The 18,653-nt window shown below is 36.3% G+C and overlaps 1 protein-coding gene across 1 annotated transcript; it reads left to right on the plus strand.

Annotated features, from left to right (window-relative positions):
- The first annotated feature begins 584 nt into the window (after window positions 1-584).
- On the plus strand, window positions 585-7,407 carry LOC127128282 (uncharacterized). The gene is made up of 9 exons (XM_051057525.1): window positions 585-759; window positions 882-2,522; window positions 2,616-2,842; window positions 2,930-3,262; window positions 4,389-4,635; window positions 5,472-5,600; window positions 5,686-5,901; window positions 6,071-6,194; window positions 6,852-7,407. The coding sequence occupies exons 2-9, from the start codon at window positions 966-968 to the stop codon at window positions 7,088-7,090; spliced, it is 3,072 nt and encodes a 1,023-aa protein (XP_050913482.1). The 5' UTR covers window positions 585-759; window positions 882-965; the 3' UTR covers window positions 7,091-7,407.
- Window positions 7,408-18,653: the final 11,246 nt, after the last annotated feature.

Raw genomic sequence — 18,653 nt, forward strand, 5'->3', positions numbered from 1 at the left:
AGCCTCACATAAAAGATCCATCACAACATTCCAAACATGATTATAATTTCCATCAGAAAACTAGAATCCTTAATTATTTATTTATAAAAAAAGGTGAAACAATAAAGTGAAGGTAAAAAGATAAACAAAATTTAACAAATTAAAATTTATTATTTTTTAAAGTGAATACAATTTAATATATATTTTTTAAAATAATATTATCTCCGATTCTATTTATAAAATAATATTTATTTTTTAAATTTATTAAATAATTAATATATCTGAAATATATATATATATATATATATATATATATATATATATATATATATATATATATAAATTATTCAATAAATTAAAAACAACCAATAAATTAAAAAACAACTTTCTTATAAATAGAAAGAAGTAATAAAAAAAATATATAGACACTTATATACAAATAGATAAGGTTAACACATCATTTTACACTGTAACTATTTCACTTCTTTAATACTACTAGTAAAATAGGTTCTTAAATACATTTTCTTATGTATACTAAAAATAAAATAATTTTGGTCAATGCTTATATTACATCATACACATGTAAAATAATATAGGAAAAAACACGTTGTTCCTTCGAGAAGTGTGATAAAACAAAAACGTTGAATTTTCCTTTTTTAACATTCCTTACATAAGTGTTTCTGTCTCTCTCTCTCTCTCTCTCTCATAAGCAACCGCTTCGCTCCCACGCGATTAGGGTTCGTCGTTTTCGGTTCTCTCCCCCAATTTTCTTCCACTCAGGTTTGCACTTCCAATCCATCTCATCAATCTCTCAATCGATTTCATTTCATTGCATCTCTCGCATTTTTTATCTTCAGAATTTTTTTACGCTGTTTGATTTGGTTGTGTTTTGATTATTATAGATGCTAAACAACGTTGATGATATTGGATCTTTGAAATTCTGTTGGTGATTTTGTTGGATTGTTGAAGTGAGAGATAAATTATTGATGGCTTGGTTTAGAGTTGGTAGTAGTATAGCAAAACAAGCTATTAAGAGAACCCTTTCTCAAGGTGGATCTTCGTATCTTGTATCTAGGGCTAGAGTGCTTCCTTCCTTACATGGGAGGAAGTTTCATACTACTGTTTTTAAGGAGCAGGCTGCAGCACCTGCGCCTCGCGCGGTTCCGCTTTCGAGGTTGACTGATAGTTTTTTAGATGGGACGAGTAGTGTGTATTTGGAGGAGCTTCAGAGGGCTTGGGAGGCTGACCCAAATAGTGTTGACGAGTCCTGGGATAATTTCTTCAGGAATTTTGTTGGTCAGGCTTCTACTTCCCCTGGGATTTCTGGGCAAACGATTCAGGAGAGTATGAGGTTGTTGTTGATGGTTAGGGCGTATCAGGTTAATGGTCATATGAAGGCTAAGTTGGATCCGTTGAATCTTGAGGCTAGGCAGATTCCGGATGATTTGGATCCTGCACTTTATGGATTTTCTGAGGCGGATCTTGATAGGGAGTTCTTTTTGGGTGTTTGGAGAATGGCAGGCTTTTTGTCTGAGAATCGTCCGGTTCAGACGCTTAGATCCATATTAACTCGTCTTGAGCAGGCTTATTGTGGGAGCATTGGTTATGAGTATATGCATATCTCGGACCGTGAGAAGTGTAATTGGCTTAGGGACAAAATTGAAACTCCTACGCCAGTGCAATTTAACCGCGAGCGTCGTGAGGCTATATTTGATAGGCTTGCTTGGAGTTCGTTGTTTGAGAACTTTTTGGCCACCAAGTGGACTTCAGCTAAGAGGTTTGGGCTTGAAGGAGGGGAGACTCTTATTCCTGGCATGAAAGAAATGTTTGATAGAGCATCTGATCTTGGGGTTGAGAGCATAGTTATTGGAATGGCACACAGGGGAAGGTTGAATGTTTTGGGTAATGTAGTTCGGAAGCCGCTGCGCCAGATCTTTTGTGAGTTCAGCGGTGGTCTCTCACCGGAGGATGAAGTTGGGCTTTACACTGGAACTGGTGATGTTAAGTACCACTTGGGAACGTCTTATGATCGCCCTACACGGGGTGGCAAGAGGATACATTTGTCTTTGGTGGCAAATCCAAGTCACTTGGAAGCCGTCAACCCTGTCGTTGTTGGGAAAACTCGAGCTAAGCAGTATTATGCAGATGATGTGGACAGGACAAAAAACATGGGTATTTTGCTTCATGGAGATGGTAGTTTTGCTGGACAGGGTGTGGTCTATGAAACACTGCATCTAAGTGCTCTTCCAAATTACACTACTGGTGGGACTATCCATATTGTGTTAAACAATCAAGTTGCATTTACAACTGATCCAATGTCTGGCAGGTCTTCCCAGTATTGCACAGATGTTGCTAAAGCTTTAGAATGTCCCATCTTTCATGTTAATGGTGATGACGTGGAAGCAGTTGTTCATGCCTGTGAACTTGCTGCTGAGTGGCGCCAAACTTTCCATTCGGATGTGGTTGTGGACTTGGTGTGTTATCGACGATTTGGCCACAATGAAATTGACGAACCATCTTTCACACAGCCTAAAATGTACAAGGTCAGTCCTTTTGTTTATTATGCTTTTCTTTTTTGTATGCACATTGCTTTTGGACAAGTTAATCAGATTTGTAACTTTGTTGGCTTAATATAGGTCATCAGAAGTCATCCTTCAACTCTTGAAATCTATCAGAAGCAACTTTTGGCAACTGGGGAGGTGACACAAGATGACATTGATAAGATACACAAGAAAGTCACATCAATTCTAAATGAAGAATTTCAAGCCAGCAAAGATTACATTCCTAAAAGAAGAGATTGGCTTTCAGCATACTGGCTTGGCTTTAAGTCGCCTGAACAGCTTTCCCGTGTCCGAAACACTGGGTATGGTGAATTTAATATTATTTTTTTTCTTTAGTCTTTTTTATTATTTGTACCGCATTTCTGAAATACTTGAACTACCCCATTCAGTGTGAAGCCAGAGATCTTGAAAACAGTTGGGAAAGCAATCACAACCATCCCTGAAAATTTCACACCTCACAAAGCAGTGAAGAGGATTTATGAACAGCGTGCTCAAATGATTGAAACTGGTGAAGATATTGACTGGGGATTTGGAGAGGCACTTGCTTTTGCTACCTTGCTTGTTGAAGGTAACCATGTTCGATTGAGTGGTCAGGATGTTGAAAGAGGTACTTTTAGTCACCGCCACTCTGTAGTTCATGATCAGGCTACTGGGGAGAAATATTGCCCCCTTGACAATGTTATAATGAACCAAGATGAAGAGATGTTTACTGTTAGCAACAGGTATGCTTTCTTCTATGCATACATGTCTATCTTGTCTATGTCAGCTTTCTTGCTGTTCTGTGGACCAGTATCCTTGTTTCCTAAGATATGAGCTCTCTGTATATTGTATTTGCTCGTCTTTGGGCCTCTTCATGATATAAACATGTCTTTGGGCCTCTTCTTCAAGATATAAACATATGTCTTTCGGCCTCTTCTTCAAGATATAAACATATATCACACATGGGCAACTATTTTTGTTGAACTAAACAATTATTATGCATTCCCTTATTTTGAATTACTATTTTTCTTTTAAAAGAATCATGGTCATTTGGTTGTAGTTGCTTCATACTTTGAAATCAATGTTTGTTTTGCCATATTTTCATGCCTTTTGTTGAATATGTATTGCTTCCATTTTTTCCCCAAATACTATTTTAGTTTTGATTCCTGACATTTTTTGTGAATTATATTGTTTATAGTACTTTGCTAAACCTGTATTTGTCATTTAAAATAAAGTGGAATATGAGAACAGTAAGACACTTGGTCTGTGTTTGCAATGAAAGCTAAAATTTATTAGAATCAGATCTTGATCCCTCAATGTTTGGCTTGAATCCCCCCACCCCCACCTACACATACACACACAAAAAACATATGTATTATTAGTATGTTTTGCACTTGGGATGGCTCATTTTGGTCATTCCACTTAATTGAAGGTGTTGGGCCATTTTGTCTAAAGAATTGGAAGTGTTGGGTCATTGCACTTAATTGAAAGTGTTGGGTCATTTTGTCTAAAGAATTCAGTAATGGTAAAAATTAATAGGAAACAACTTTATTTTGGTATTTTCTTGCATACTATCAACAATTGTAGTTGGTTATGTGTTTTTTTATTAAGATAATTTCCGCCCTATGCTTTCAGCCTCTACTTATTTATAAATGTTGATGACTTTTTTCTCTAATGTTACAAGTTCTTGTTATATTATGTTATGTGCCATCTTCTGTATGGCAAGATAATCTTAAATAATATAAAGTGTAATTCAATCGATATTTTCCACTTGTGGCAAATTTTTTTTTTGATAGTTGAATTCAACAAATGCTGTATTATTTTCTATTTCGAGTCTCTTCTCTAATAAGTTTTTGAAACAATATGCAGCTCGCTTTCAGAGTTTGCTGTTCTTGGATTTGAATTGGGTTACTCAATGGAAAACCCCAATTCATTGATAATTTGGGAAGCACAATTTGGAGATTTTGCTAATGGGGCTCATGTGATATTTGACAATTTCTTGGCTTCTGGTGAGTCCAAGTGGCTCCGTCAGACTGGGCTAGTTGTGTTGCTTCCTCATGGCTATGATGGCCAGGGTCCCGAGCATTCAAGTGCAAGATTGGAACGCTTTCTTCAGGTTCTCTTTTCTTGTGGATAAATGTTATGTTTTTGAAATGATTTTTTTACCTTTTTGTCTATCTTCTGCTTGAATCAGTTCGCCAACTTTGGCTATTGCTTGTTTGCCTCTTTTTTATTCGTTGTTTGATGATAAACATATTGGTGCTCCTAGTGAACTCTATGCATATGGTACTATCTCCAACTTGAACCAAATGGTTCTATCTTCTGATTGGAATCTGTTCGCCTACTTTGGCTATTGCTTGTTTGCCTCATTTTTATTTGTTGATTGATGATTAACATATTGGTGCCCCTAGTGAACTCTGCATATGGTACTATCTCCAACTTGAACCAAATGGCGCTATCATAAAAAATCATTTTTTTGACAATAAAAAGACCTTTGTCATTGAGAATTTCACCTGTTTTGTCTTAAAATGTATGCGTGCTTCATTATATTACCAAGTAGACACCATGGATACTGATTTATACATAACTGCAATAATTTGGGATACTAAGTAATAATGCCAATGGAACAAAATTGAAACCAGACTAGATAGCTTTGCTAATCCAAATTGTAGAAATCGGGAAATAATACAGACGGAAGAAAGGAAAAGTGAAAGAGACAACATCTCTAAAATTTTGATTCGTGGTTCAATTTTTTTACTTGTGCATGCAAGCAAAAGAATTAACTTAAGCAATGGCATCTTCATGCCTACTCTAGAACTGCTTTTTAGGCTTGTTGCATGTGCTCTGTCCATCTTTCAAATTTATCTGTATGTGGTATTTAAATAATAATTTTGTGTGTGTTTAGTTAGTGATCAAAAGAGTGAATTAACATATTCTCTAATTTCTTGGCAGATGGCTGATGACAATCCATATATTATCCCTGAGATGGATCCAACTCTTAGGAAACAGATTCAGGAGTGTAATATGCAGATTGTGAATGTCACAACTCCTGCCAACTTTTTCCATGTTTTAAGGAGGCAGGTGGGTACACCAATAGGTTTAATGTTGGTTTTTTAAATTAAAGTTCCCTGTTTTTTTCCTTATACTGCTGTTTTTGTTCTTGCAGATACATAGAGAATTCCGTAAACCTCTCATTGTAATGTCCCCTAAGAATCTACTTCGTAGCAAGGCTTGCAGATCAAACCTATCAGAGTTTGATGATGTCCAAGGGCATCCTGGTTTTGACAAACAGGGAACCAGATTTAAGCGTCTCATAAAAGACCGAAACGATCACTCCCCTGTTGAAGAGGGTATTAGACGTTTAGTACTCTGCTCTGGAAAGGTTTGTGGTGGCCATTTGACTAACTTTTTATGCAATTTCATGTTGTAGATTTTATAACAACAAATGTTTCTGAACTAAATATCTAGTCCTTCAATTTAATAGAGTACCAGGGTCTGCATATTTTCAAAGCACACTGTTACTGACTAAAGAAACCAACAATCTCCTGCAGGTTTACTATGAACTTGATGATCAACGATCTAAGGTTGATGCATCAGATGTTGCTATATGTAGGGTGGAACAGCTTTGTCCTTTCCCTTATGACCTTGTCCAACGAGAGCTTAAACGATATCCAAGTATGTCTTTTTGCTTTTAGAAGATATCCAAATATGTGTAATTTTAGAGGCTGTCAAAGTCTATATCCAAGATGTTTCTAACCAAAACTATCTTTCTGTTAGGTAGTAAGATTTAAATATTTTGCTTTTCCTGTTGCATCTTTTTACCTGAGTTTGGATCACCTCAGATGGGTGGCAAGCGGGCACGCCTGACCCGCAAAAGCCCGTAAAAAAACGGGACAATGCTGGCATAGTAGAGGTGCAAGCTTAATACCTTGGCTTGCCCCGCAAAAAATTAATGAGGGCAGGCCTGGCGGGCCCTGCACTCCCAAAGTCTAAAAGTTGAAAAATTCATGTTAATGCCCAAGGCTGCAAAAAATGGGGTGGGGTGGGTGTTTTGTAGAAGGGTGCGGGCCTGCGGACCGTTTTGCTCCATTTCAGAGAGATAGTTTGTTGATTTAAATATTAAAATAAATACTTAACTTTTGCTACCCTCAAGTATTTTAGGGGATCCAAACTAACTTTTTACCTAGTCACAATAATATTTAATAGTTTTGCTAATAATTTTTCATTAAACTGTTTTACCATTTTAAACATTGAAGGTGGCGAGACTTTAACTTATTGTTAACTTTATGGCTATTTTTCTTACATTTTTATTTTCTGTTTTGTTTCTTATAGATGCAGAGGTTGTTTGGTGTCAAGAGGAACCAATGAACATGGGTGGATACACATACATCTTACCCCGGCTTGTATCTTCCATGAAAGCTGTAGGTAGGGGTGGTTTTGATGATGTCAAATACGTCGGTCGGGCTCCATCTGCAGCCACAGCAACTGGTTTCCTCAAGGTTCACCAGAAAGAGCAAGCTGAGATTGCTGAGAAGGCCCTTCAACGCGAGCCAGTCAATTTCCCATTCTGAAAAGCTTTGCATATGCATCATCCTTTTTGAGGACTATAATAGTTCACTTGATTTGCTTACATTTACATAAGAAAATAATAGCTGGAAGGTGGCTTTAATATATTTGCTTCTGAGTTTTTACCTTTCTCATGCAAATATGTTGTTCATACATACTCTTGCTGAGAGTTTTGAGGTAGTTTTATTTAGTTGCTAAGAGGTAGCAAGGAAAGGCGTTGTGGACCGATACCGATTCAATGATGTTTTCATTTTTTGTTTTATTTATACTGTGTAACTTTGAAATGCACAAGTGTTTATTCAGTAAATAATTTTTCTCTTAAGATTGATTTATTCTAAGAGCTGAAAGTTTGGCCAGACATCATTGATAGACTTTTTTTATTAAACCTATTATTTATATGGCATTTCGGGTTTCTTAATAACTTGCAACTTGCACTGCCAGATGAAGCTTTACATGAGTCATCAACATTAATTTCATAACAACCAATAGGAGGATGAAACCAAGTTACAAAGTCATATAGTAAATTTTACTTTTTTTTTTATAGATTTATTGAATATTACATCAATTGTTTAATCAATTATTTAATGAATTTAAAAAAAAAAGGTTAAATTTGCTGGAGTAACGATGACTTCACTCAAGGTTGTGTTGGACAGAGCAACGACTGCTGCAATTAGGATGTTGATAATTTGTTGACGAAATAAATACTTCACATTTGTAAGTAATTTTTAAGAAAAAAATTGTATTCACTTTTAATAACAAACTGATATATCATTTATTCAATAAATCAATTGTTTTAATCAGCTTGATCAGAACAAAAATTATATCCTTGGATTATTATTATAAACAATATATTTTTTTTAAATTTATTAAATAATTAATGTATTTATGTAAAATAACATCATTTATTCAATAAATATAAGATTTTTTTTTCATAATGATGATCGGAGGGTGTAGCTTTTAGTGTTTTTAGTTTTTAAACTTATATTTTTGCTTTTGTTTTGAAAGGAGGATATCCACTATTTATTAATGATATACACTTCAATATTGGACTTTGTCAACTGAATGCTATTATTTTGGATTTTTTTTTTATGGTATTCTATAGAATGGAAAAATAACTTATAGAAAATTGAAATTATCTGTATGATTTTGGAGATATATTTTTGGATGTACCATGTACCACCTTATGGCGTATCAATTGAGTGCTACTCTAGACGGATATTAAAATAAATTCTGGAGATACATCTCCAGATATTTTTAACAAATGTATTGAAAGTTGATCAATCTAGTGGATTCTTCGGAGATGTATCTTTGAAAGTTTAGGGTGATTTTTTTTTTCCACATTTACATGTTAGATATTTTCAAAGATGCATCTCTGAAATAAGTTGATAGAATCACTGAACTGCATGATCACACAACCATACTTGTTTTTCACTCAAAATCCTCAAACAATCCTTCCATTCTCAATCCACATTTCCACTCCACACCAAAGGAAGCAAAATAAATTGGAATTCCAGGTAAAAATCATTTATTTCAAGTCCATTGCGACATTAATCTTGTTTTCTGTCTGAAAGGCGTACATTTTTTTGAAGATACATTTTCAGAACGAGTATGAATTTACATGGAAATACATTTTTTATATATGTCTGTATTTATTTTTCAACTCTGTTTACAGAATTAACACTTATTTATTGTTATGTGGTAATTGTTTTAATTAGATATGGTGCACCCCGATGTTTTTCCCAAATAAGTTGTGTCTCCGAATGTCAAAGATGTTGTGAAGACAGTAGACGTTGGCAACCAATTTAAAAATGAGCGGGAGTTTGATTTTTGTGATCACATGCTTCACTGGATTCATACGGAGGCCTCCAAACTTGGATTTGGTGTGGTTATCGAAATGTCCGATAATGGTTCAGATAGAAGATGTGCTTTTGAGATCATGATGTGCGAAAGAAATAGGAAATATATATCTCCTCTTTAGAATTTTAAACGAGACGACACCGATTCAGGAAAATGTGAGTGTCCCTTTAAGTTACATGGTTATATGTTGGAAAATAACAAATGGAGATTTAATGTCATATGTGGTTTACATAACCATGACTTGTGTGAAAAGTTAGTCAGTCATCCAATTGCGGTCGCATCATGACAGAAGATAAGGAATGTGTTGCTGACATGACATTGAATTTGGTTCAACCGAAAAATATACTTGCAACTTTGAAACGTAAAAGACTCGAAAATATATCAAATATCAAGCAAGTGTAAAATATTCGGTACCAAACTAACAAGGCAGTGATGAGGGATAGAACTGAAATGCAATAAGTCTTAAAACTGTTGGACGATAACAATTATGTGTCTAGGTACCGAACGTGCGAGGATGAAGTTACCATTAGAGATATATTTTAGACTCATCCTAATTCCATCAAGTTGTTCAACACGTTTCCTACTGTGCTCATAATTGATTCAACGTATAAGACCAACAAGTACAATTTTTCATTATTGGAGATAATTGGTGTTACCTCTACTGAGAAGACTTATTCTGTCGGATTTTCATTTCTAGAGCGCGAAAACGAGGAGAATGTCACTTGGGACTTAGAGGTGTGCTGAGCAATCTTGAAGGACCAAGAAGAGATTCCTAAAGTGATTGTTACCGACAGCGATACAACCTTAATGAATTCGGTTGCAAAGGTATTTCCCACTTCTTATGCATTACTTTGTAGGTATCACATAACAAAGAATTTGAGAAGTCAGGTTAAACCCGCAGTAGGGACAAAACAGATAGAGTCTGAAGATGGAAAACTAGCGAAGGCAGGCGTGGTTGTGAAAAAAAATGGATGCATGGAATGGTATAGTAAATTCTTCCACTAAAGAGTTATATGCCGATTCCGTTATGCATATCAGGAAATTGTGTGAGAAATATCTTGATTTGTTGAAATATGTTGAAAGCACAATTCTTGACTAGGTGAAGGAGAAAATTGTTTGTGCTTGGACCGATCAGGTTAGACACCTTGGGAATACAACAACTAACTGAGTTGAGTATGTGCATGCTACATTGAATAATTGGTTGGAAAATAGTAAGAGAGATTTGTGTAGAGATTGGGACTCCGTGAACCAAATGATTCATAACCAGCATAATGAGATACAAACATCATTTGGTCGGAGCATCACAATTTTGGAACACAGATTTAAAGACAAGAATCTTTATTCTTAGTTGTTCGACAACATATCTCGAGCAGGTTTAAATTATATTTTTCACGAAGCTAAACCAATTGATAATGTAGGTTCCGATAGCGCAAAGTGTGGATGCACAATTGTGAAAACATATGGTCTCCCATGTGCTTGTGTTATTGCAAAAAAGGTGAAACTTGGTAGTCCGATAAGAATGAATGAGGTTTGCACTCACTGGAAGAGGCTTAAGTTTGATGATGATGGTGTCATGAAAGACGATAAATCAAATATCTCTATCTTGACCGAATGAGAAGTGATACAGAGAAAATTTTGAAAGCCGATGACAATATGAAACTCCATATCAAATAAAAATTGAGGAAGATTGCTTATCCGGAAACCACCAACTTGAAACCACCCTCTCAACCGGTAAAAACAAAAGGTGCTCTAATGAAGCTCAAGTCTATACCTAGTGACAATTCAACGGTACAGCCTCCTTCGTATTTTGAACACGTTGACAAAGTTTTTCCTGACTCACCAACTCCAAAATCTCAAAAAAGTGTTTACATTGGAGCTTGCATAAGCAAACCACCTCCTTCGCCGCCTCCACCAAAGATTCCATTCATTGATTAGATGCCGGTTGTTATGCATAAATACATCGAGTGAATCGTCAATGTTAAGGGTGACGGTAATCGCGGTTATTGAGTTGTTTCGGCTTTACTCAGTAAAGGAGAAGATAACCATCCACTTGTCGGTAAAGGAGAAGATAACCATACACTTTTCCGCCATCAAATAACGAAGGGTAGTTGGGTGTCTTTGAGTAGTCATCCTGGGAAAGGCCTTTTCTCGTCCCATTCCAATCATTTTAAATATTAGAAGTATAAGTTTATTTGTATGAGGGGGTGAGATGATTCCCTCAGGGTGCTGGGAACCGACGACGCCCTCCTCTTCCTTTGTCTTGGACGAGTGATCCTGTGGCGATCATAAGGTACAAATGAGAGTTCCCCACCTTTGAGGAGAGGAGGACTCTTTATTATTTGCAGAAGTTCGACATTATTGACTGTCGTGAGGTGATTGGACTTTGGATAGGGGGCAGAAAACATCTCGCCTCCTACTTAGGTAAGTCGACCATTGCTCTTCCTTTATAGGTTTTCAGATAGTATTTATCATTTTTATGAATTGTTTTGCAGACCAAATATTGATGAGAGGAGATAGAGGTGGGAGAAACTTAAGTCTTATAGCTCGAGTACCAGAAACCCCAAAGTCACCCTGAGGGTTTCATCGCCAAGAGGTAGAAAAGATAGGTTGAGGATTCGACTTCAAACTCGCACAATGTAAAGGTCCAGAGACTGAACGAGGGTTCTTCCCCCATAATTGGGAATGTGAGCGCCCATGCGCATCCTACAGGAGAGGCTCGCCTACCTCCCGCGACTTTGTGGAGTGATGCGGGCTTCGACACTCTCCAATTTAAGAGTTATCATCTCCCTTTCTCCAAGAAACTCCCTGCTGACTACCAGGCCATTTAATCCAAACCAACCTCATCTAACGTGAACATGAATGATAAACTTTTACTAAGAAAAATCATTCTACATGACGTCGATCGAGAGAGGCATAACAAAGTTGGAAAAAGGTTGGAGACGAGGCTCCAAGCGCATATGAATGCTTATAATGAGAGCCAAAGGCTGTTACGGGTCCTTAAGGAAGAAAAATAGAAATGGGAGAAGAAAAAGAAGGACGTGGAAGCTAAGGTAAAGGAAATATTTACTGAGAAGGAATCTTTGTAGGTGTCCCTAGACATCGCCCTTCTTCGTCAAAAGGACTTGGAGAAGGCAGTGTCAGATCTTACCGACAAGGAATTTTTTACTTCTGGTGTCTATTTCGAGGGATCAATGAGAAAATCCTCTTCCCCTGCCCTAATATGTACCTGAGTGAAATGGATTTTATCAAGGTTGTATATGGTGGTGAGCTCTTGGACGAGGAGACATTGACGTTCTATAAAAGTCTTGCTCATATCATGGACACCAATTGTCAGGAATGATCGATAGACTATGGTAAATATAAAGTCCCACATCCAGAGAATGTTATTGAGGAGGCTGACCCAGGAGAAAGAGTTATGGTTTGGTTGTTTCTTGGCCCCTAGGCCCCCTTGTATTTCTCTATTCCTTTGGGTTTTTTTGTTGTACTTTTTTTCCCTTTTCGGGGACTTTTGTAATTGTACTGAACAACGACGCCCCCTGAGGGCACCTTTTATGTTAACCACCCTTATAATTATCTTCTCTTATAATTATATGCATGATTTTAACCCTTTAGTGTTTAACCGAGGGTTTCCTTCATCGTCCTCCCTCTTTCCAATAACTTAGTTGCTCAAAAGGAGACTCAACCAAGATCCTGTTTTAGGAGTCCAATGTCGTGGTTGCTGTAAGATAGAATTCAAACATCTACACATTCAGCAACAAGTCACACAATATTATTCTCACACCCAATCTATTAACATACACAAAGCAATAACATATTCATCATTTAAAATACACAATGAGACTCGCAACTTCAATCAGACTCATATGCATGTGGTACCATATCATCATCAATTGGTTCACTTAAGAACCATGCCCACCCTCGAAGTCTGAATCCACCCTGCTCGGATTCGAGACAAGTCACCAATCCACCCTGCTCGGATTACAACTTGCCTATTTCATCAACAACAACGACATAATGAATGCATGTCACAACACATCAATGCGACAATAACATAATGTTTAGAGCGCCCTCCCGACAATAATCAAAACATGCATTGACCCAAATATAATAGTCCCCCTCCCGAACTACCATCCTACACCAACATACTCACATTTCAACAACATAATTCATTCTCATACAACATAACTCCTAATTATCATTCCATACATACAAAAATGATCAAAAACATTACATACATGTGATATACTCATCAATAACATATAACTTCATCAAACCAACACCTTTAATTCACGTTTTTCACAAAATTATATTATTCCTAAAACCTTCAAAATAACAACAATGGTGGTTATATATTAACTCATTAGAACAGAATGTGTCATATGTCATAGCACACGAATTTCATTATCAATCATCATCACAAAAAATAATTCAATCATCAATAACATATTTAGGTTAAAATCCCCATGCCCCATTGGAGTTTAAGGATTCCTCAATTCTATCCCTCATGCATATACCCATTATTGAGATAGTTATCCCCCTTACCTGGCTATCCTAGAAACATTTCAAAATTATGGTTTCTTATTCTCTAATCCCTTCTAAGTTCTAAGCATTCTCTTGCACTTTCTCTAGCCTTATCTCTATTCTCCAATTTATGATTATACGTACTGATAAAACTCCCTAAAGCTAGGTTATCTTATAATTTATATCATTAGGGTAAATCTTATTATAATTCTAATTTTGTCCCAAACTCTTATTCCTCTTACTCCTTCCTCCCTTCAACTCCCCATAAATCACATTTTGACCCTAAACTCTCTATTTTCTATTAAATTAAATAAATCTAGTAAAGTACTATTATTTTAATTATTGAAATAAACTTGAATAATTTAATCAAACTCTACTAGCCTCTAATTACTCTCCACACTCTCACCTCAATGTCACACACCCCCACTACCCTTATTTATTAAATTAATATTACCCAATAATCAAATAAATACACAAAAATCATAATAAATCCAATAATTTCAATAAATAAAAAAATGGGGTATTACAAATCTCCCCCACTTAAAGATTTTTTGTCCTCGAAAATTACCTTAAGCAAACAGATTCGATTACGACTCCCTCATCTGGATCTTAAGCTCTCAAGTCATGTTTCCACCAACTGATCCTCCCCAATCTACCTTCACTAAGGTGGTCTCCTTACCACGCAACTGCTTCACTTCCCGATCCTGTATCCACATGGGTGATGCCTCAACAGTCAGGTTATCTTTCACCTGCACATCATCAACTTGTATCACATGAGACATATTCGAAACATATCTCATCAACTGAGACACATGAAACACATCATGAAGGTTAGCAAGCGATGATGCTAAAGCAATCTGATAGGCCACATCTCATATCCTCTGCAAAATATGGTACACACCAATGAAACATGGAGTGAGATTTCAATACTGTAATGCTCGACCAACACTAGTTATCGGAGTAATTCCTAGAAACACGCAATCCCCCTCTTGGAACTCAAGTTCCTCCTTTCGCTTATCATGATAGCTCTTATAGAGAGTCTACAAAGCTCTCATATTCTCTTGGTTCACTTTTATCTTCTCTGTGGTCTGTTGGACAGTCTTTGGGACAATCACCGTACCCTCTCCCGACTCATACCAACATAAAGGGGTCATACACCTTCTACCATACAATGCCTCAAACGGTGCCAGTTGTCATACCCCAAAATTTTCCCTCCCCTTTTCATTTTTCATCTAACCTATGGCTTGAGATTCATCTGCACTAATTCATTCCTCATTCATGTGTATCATTAATTCATGTTATCACTTTCTAATAATCATCATAGATTCAAAGTTTATGTTCCGGGGCATTGAGGCTCGATACTAGAAGATAGAAAGGCTAATGTTGGTGTTAGTGGTGATCATAAGAAAGCTCAATACTAATTTTCAAGGAAATTGAATATTGGTAAAGACGAACTATCCCATAGTCCAAGTCCTTAAGAAGTCAGATCTTTCCGGAAGAATGGTGTCTTGGGTAGTCGATTTTTCGGAATATGATATCCAGTATATTCCCAAAGGAAGCATCAAGCCACATATCCTGACATACTTTTTGGCAGAGTTTAGTACACCAACTGGCGAGAATATTTTCCCCACTGGAACCTTTCTATGGATGGAGCCTCTAACGTTAAAAGTAGTGGCGCGAGGATAATACTAGAATGATGAAAACACACATTGATCAAGCAATCATTAAATTTTGAAATCAAGGCTAGCAAAAACTAAGTTGAATACGAGAGTCTCATCAACAGTATGTCCCTCACCTTAGAAGCAGGCGCTTCGACCCTAAAGGCCAAAAGAGACTCCCAGCTGGTGGCAAATTAAGTCGCCAGCGAGTACCAGACAAAAGAACCACAACTTATCAAATATTTAAAAAAGGTATGCAACTTGTCTGGGCATTTCAAAACTTTTTTGATTGAGCATGTTCCTGCATTACAACATTTCATGGCAAACCCACTGTCCAAGCTGACTAGTTCAAAAAAAGCATTGTTCAACCGCATTGTAATACAAGACACACTTTCCATCCAGAGCATAGAGATGGGAGAGGTAAACGCTATCGATATCACCCTGATATGTAGTTGGATGGATCCTATAATTCTTTATCTGCATTCGGGCGAGTTACCGCAAGATGAGGTAGAAGTGAAGTAAATCCGCAAGTGTGAAACAAAGTATACTCTTATGTCTGGGAAAATATACAAAATGGGAAAAGCCACTTCTATGTTAAGGTGTTTAGGAGAATACGAAATTTTACTAGTCTTAGTTGAAGTTCATCAAGGGGCTTGCGGTAGCCATATTAGTGGGCGAGCCTTGGCTTGTTAGAGGTTATAGAAGGTTACTACTGGCTTTCACTAATGAGAGACATCACGAGGTTTATCAAGAAATGTGACAAATGTCAGAGACATGCTAATCTACATCACACACCAGCCAAAATATTCCATTTCGTGATGACACCCTGACCATTTTATTAGTGGGGCGTTGACATTCTTGGACCTTTTCCTGTAGCTCCCGACCAGCTAAAGTTCATGACCGTAAGGTTAGTCTACTTAACAAATTGGATAAAGGTTAAGGATGTGTCCAAGATCACAATAGAAAGAGTTCACTGCTTTTATTAGGTGAGGATTATGTTTAGGTTTGGCCTACCAGGAATCATCATCTTAGATAATGGAGCTCAACTCGCCAATTCTATAGTAATCGAGTTTTGTGAGGACATGGGAGTACAAACAAGGTTGTATCGGTTTTCCACCTGCAGGCGTATAGGAAAGCACAATCATCCAATAAGATGATATTAAAGGGGATCAAGAAGAAGCTAGATGACGCCAAAGAATTGTGGGTCGAGCAACTACAAAAGTGCTATAGTCATATCATACCACCCCTCACTCTACCACTGGGGAGACCCCTTTTATGCTAGTGTATGACGCCATGTGGGGTAATTACATTGTTATACTTTCACAGGAAGATGCTTGCCACCATATGGGGTGATTACATTGTTGGACTTTCACATGAAGATTTGTGTCGCCCTACGAGGTAATTACATTGTTGGACTTCCATAAGAAGATCCTTGTCGCCCCTGGGGTAATTAAAATATGAAATTTTCACAAAAAAGATCCCAACCTTCCACGAGCAATAGCGCCATGGGAATATTTCCAAAGTCTCACTTGAGGGACTCAACAGTGCTCGTCAAGAAGACTCAATAAAGTCCCACCCAAGATTCACGACTTAAGTTTAATCACCTTCATAGATCAAAAGCACTCCAAGGGCCCTTTCAACAGCAATCTTCAATTGATTCAAATGGGATTACCTTGTCCGAGTATTTGAATTGATAACATATGCTAGAAAGTCTAAATCTCTTCGGAGAAGACTTCTTTTTCTTTAACGGAAATCACTCGCCAAAAATCCAAAAACCTAATTTTGTATTTTGAAAATATTTACAGAATAATTAACACCTCAAATGAATACCTCACAATAAGAACCTACACTCTCTCCTAAAGTTGAGAAACACCTATACTCGCCAATGAAATTTAGTGTTTGAGGTAGAAGATGAAGTTTTAGAAAATATCGCCCAAACCAAAGTTTCTCACTCAAGAGATTGACTCTCAAAAAGTTTTTCTTCAAGGTTTTCCATAGATAGAATTGAATGTATGAATGATGAACAACAAAAGTTATCAAATGTTTATTTTGAAATTTGAGAGAGAAGAGATTTATATATGTGTTAGAAACGTGGCACAAAAATAGTGTAAAATGGTCATTTGATTCTAATAAAAAAATAATGAATGATTCGAATCCAATGAAAGAGGGATGGATATAAACAAATGATATCTCAAATGTGTGTGTGAGAGAGATATGATTTTATTTATAGAAATCTCAAAATAAGATATATTGTTTTAGAGAAAATTGTGATTGACAATAAATTAACATCAGATTAATGAATTATAAAAATGAGCGAGATTATTCAAAATACATATATTGGATAGAGATTAAAGGTAATACACTGTCAATGTAAACTTTCTTTACACCATCATCCAATAAAATTATAACGTTCTGCCATGTTATACCAGTATTTTAAAATTAAACGTGTGATTTGGCGGGATACACGTCTCTGATTGGTTGACAGTGTAAAAATATTTTACACGGTCAATGCATAGTCTTTTTTCTCATATTGGATATATTAGAGAGTAATGATGAACTGTTAAATTATTACAAAAAATTGAGAAAAATGAATCAATAGAGAGATTAGTAATGTTATAGAATGAAACGACTTGATTGAAAATCATTCTAATTTTATATATTAATATCTGAGAAGATATAATAAATTACAAAACTATTAAAAGAAAATTGAAAAAAAGAGATGTGAATACCTCGAAACCCCAAAAAACTTAGCTTAATTAAAAAAAAAGTAACTTTTAGTCCTTAAAAAAATACTTTCTTTATATTTTGTTTGACCGATAAAGAAAATAAAATAAAAACTAGATAAATTATTTATATTTCTAAAGATGTTTTCCATAATTTTTGAGCGAGACATTAGAGTAAATAAATAAGAAGAGTATTAAATTAAACATGAAGCTAAAATATAGAAAAATGCTTCTTTCATTAAAACCGAACATAAAAATCAATTAGGAATTTTTACAAAAATAATCCACTTTTTAAAGGAAATTCCCAAAATACCCCTGGTTTCAAAAAAATTCCCAAACTACCCCACTTTTAGGAGGAGGCGCCAATTCAATTGGCGACTACTCTTAAAAATTGAATGCAGGCGCCAATTGGATTGGCTAGGGCAGATGTCCTAGCCAATTGGATTGGCGCCCCTGTGTATAAGTTGATAGGAGGCGCCAATTGGATTGGCGCCTCAATGTAAAATGCAATTTTTTTTGTTATAAATAGATGTGTTGTGTGAGTCATTGTTCCACATCTCAATTAATCATTTGGCAATCATGTTTGATGTTCGTCGCCGATACGGAAATGTGATTTATGCGAGAGACAAACCTCAGATGCTGATGCTGTTCTGGAACATCACTACGTTCGATCAACTGAAGAGGGAGTTGGTTCATTGGTTAGATAGGAAAATACCAGAAGGGAAAAAAATTAGAAGTATTGAGAGACTCGACAGTATCTTTGGTTGGGTGCGAATGAAGACTGATAAGGATGCTAGGGAAATGATATT

Source organism: Lathyrus oleraceus, chromosome 3, assembly GCF_024323335.1.
Source record: "Lathyrus oleraceus cultivar Zhongwan6 chromosome 3, CAAS_Psat_ZW6_1.0, whole genome shotgun sequence".
NCBI classification, from domain to species: domain Eukaryota; kingdom Viridiplantae; phylum Streptophyta; class Magnoliopsida; order Fabales; family Fabaceae; genus Lathyrus; species Lathyrus oleraceus.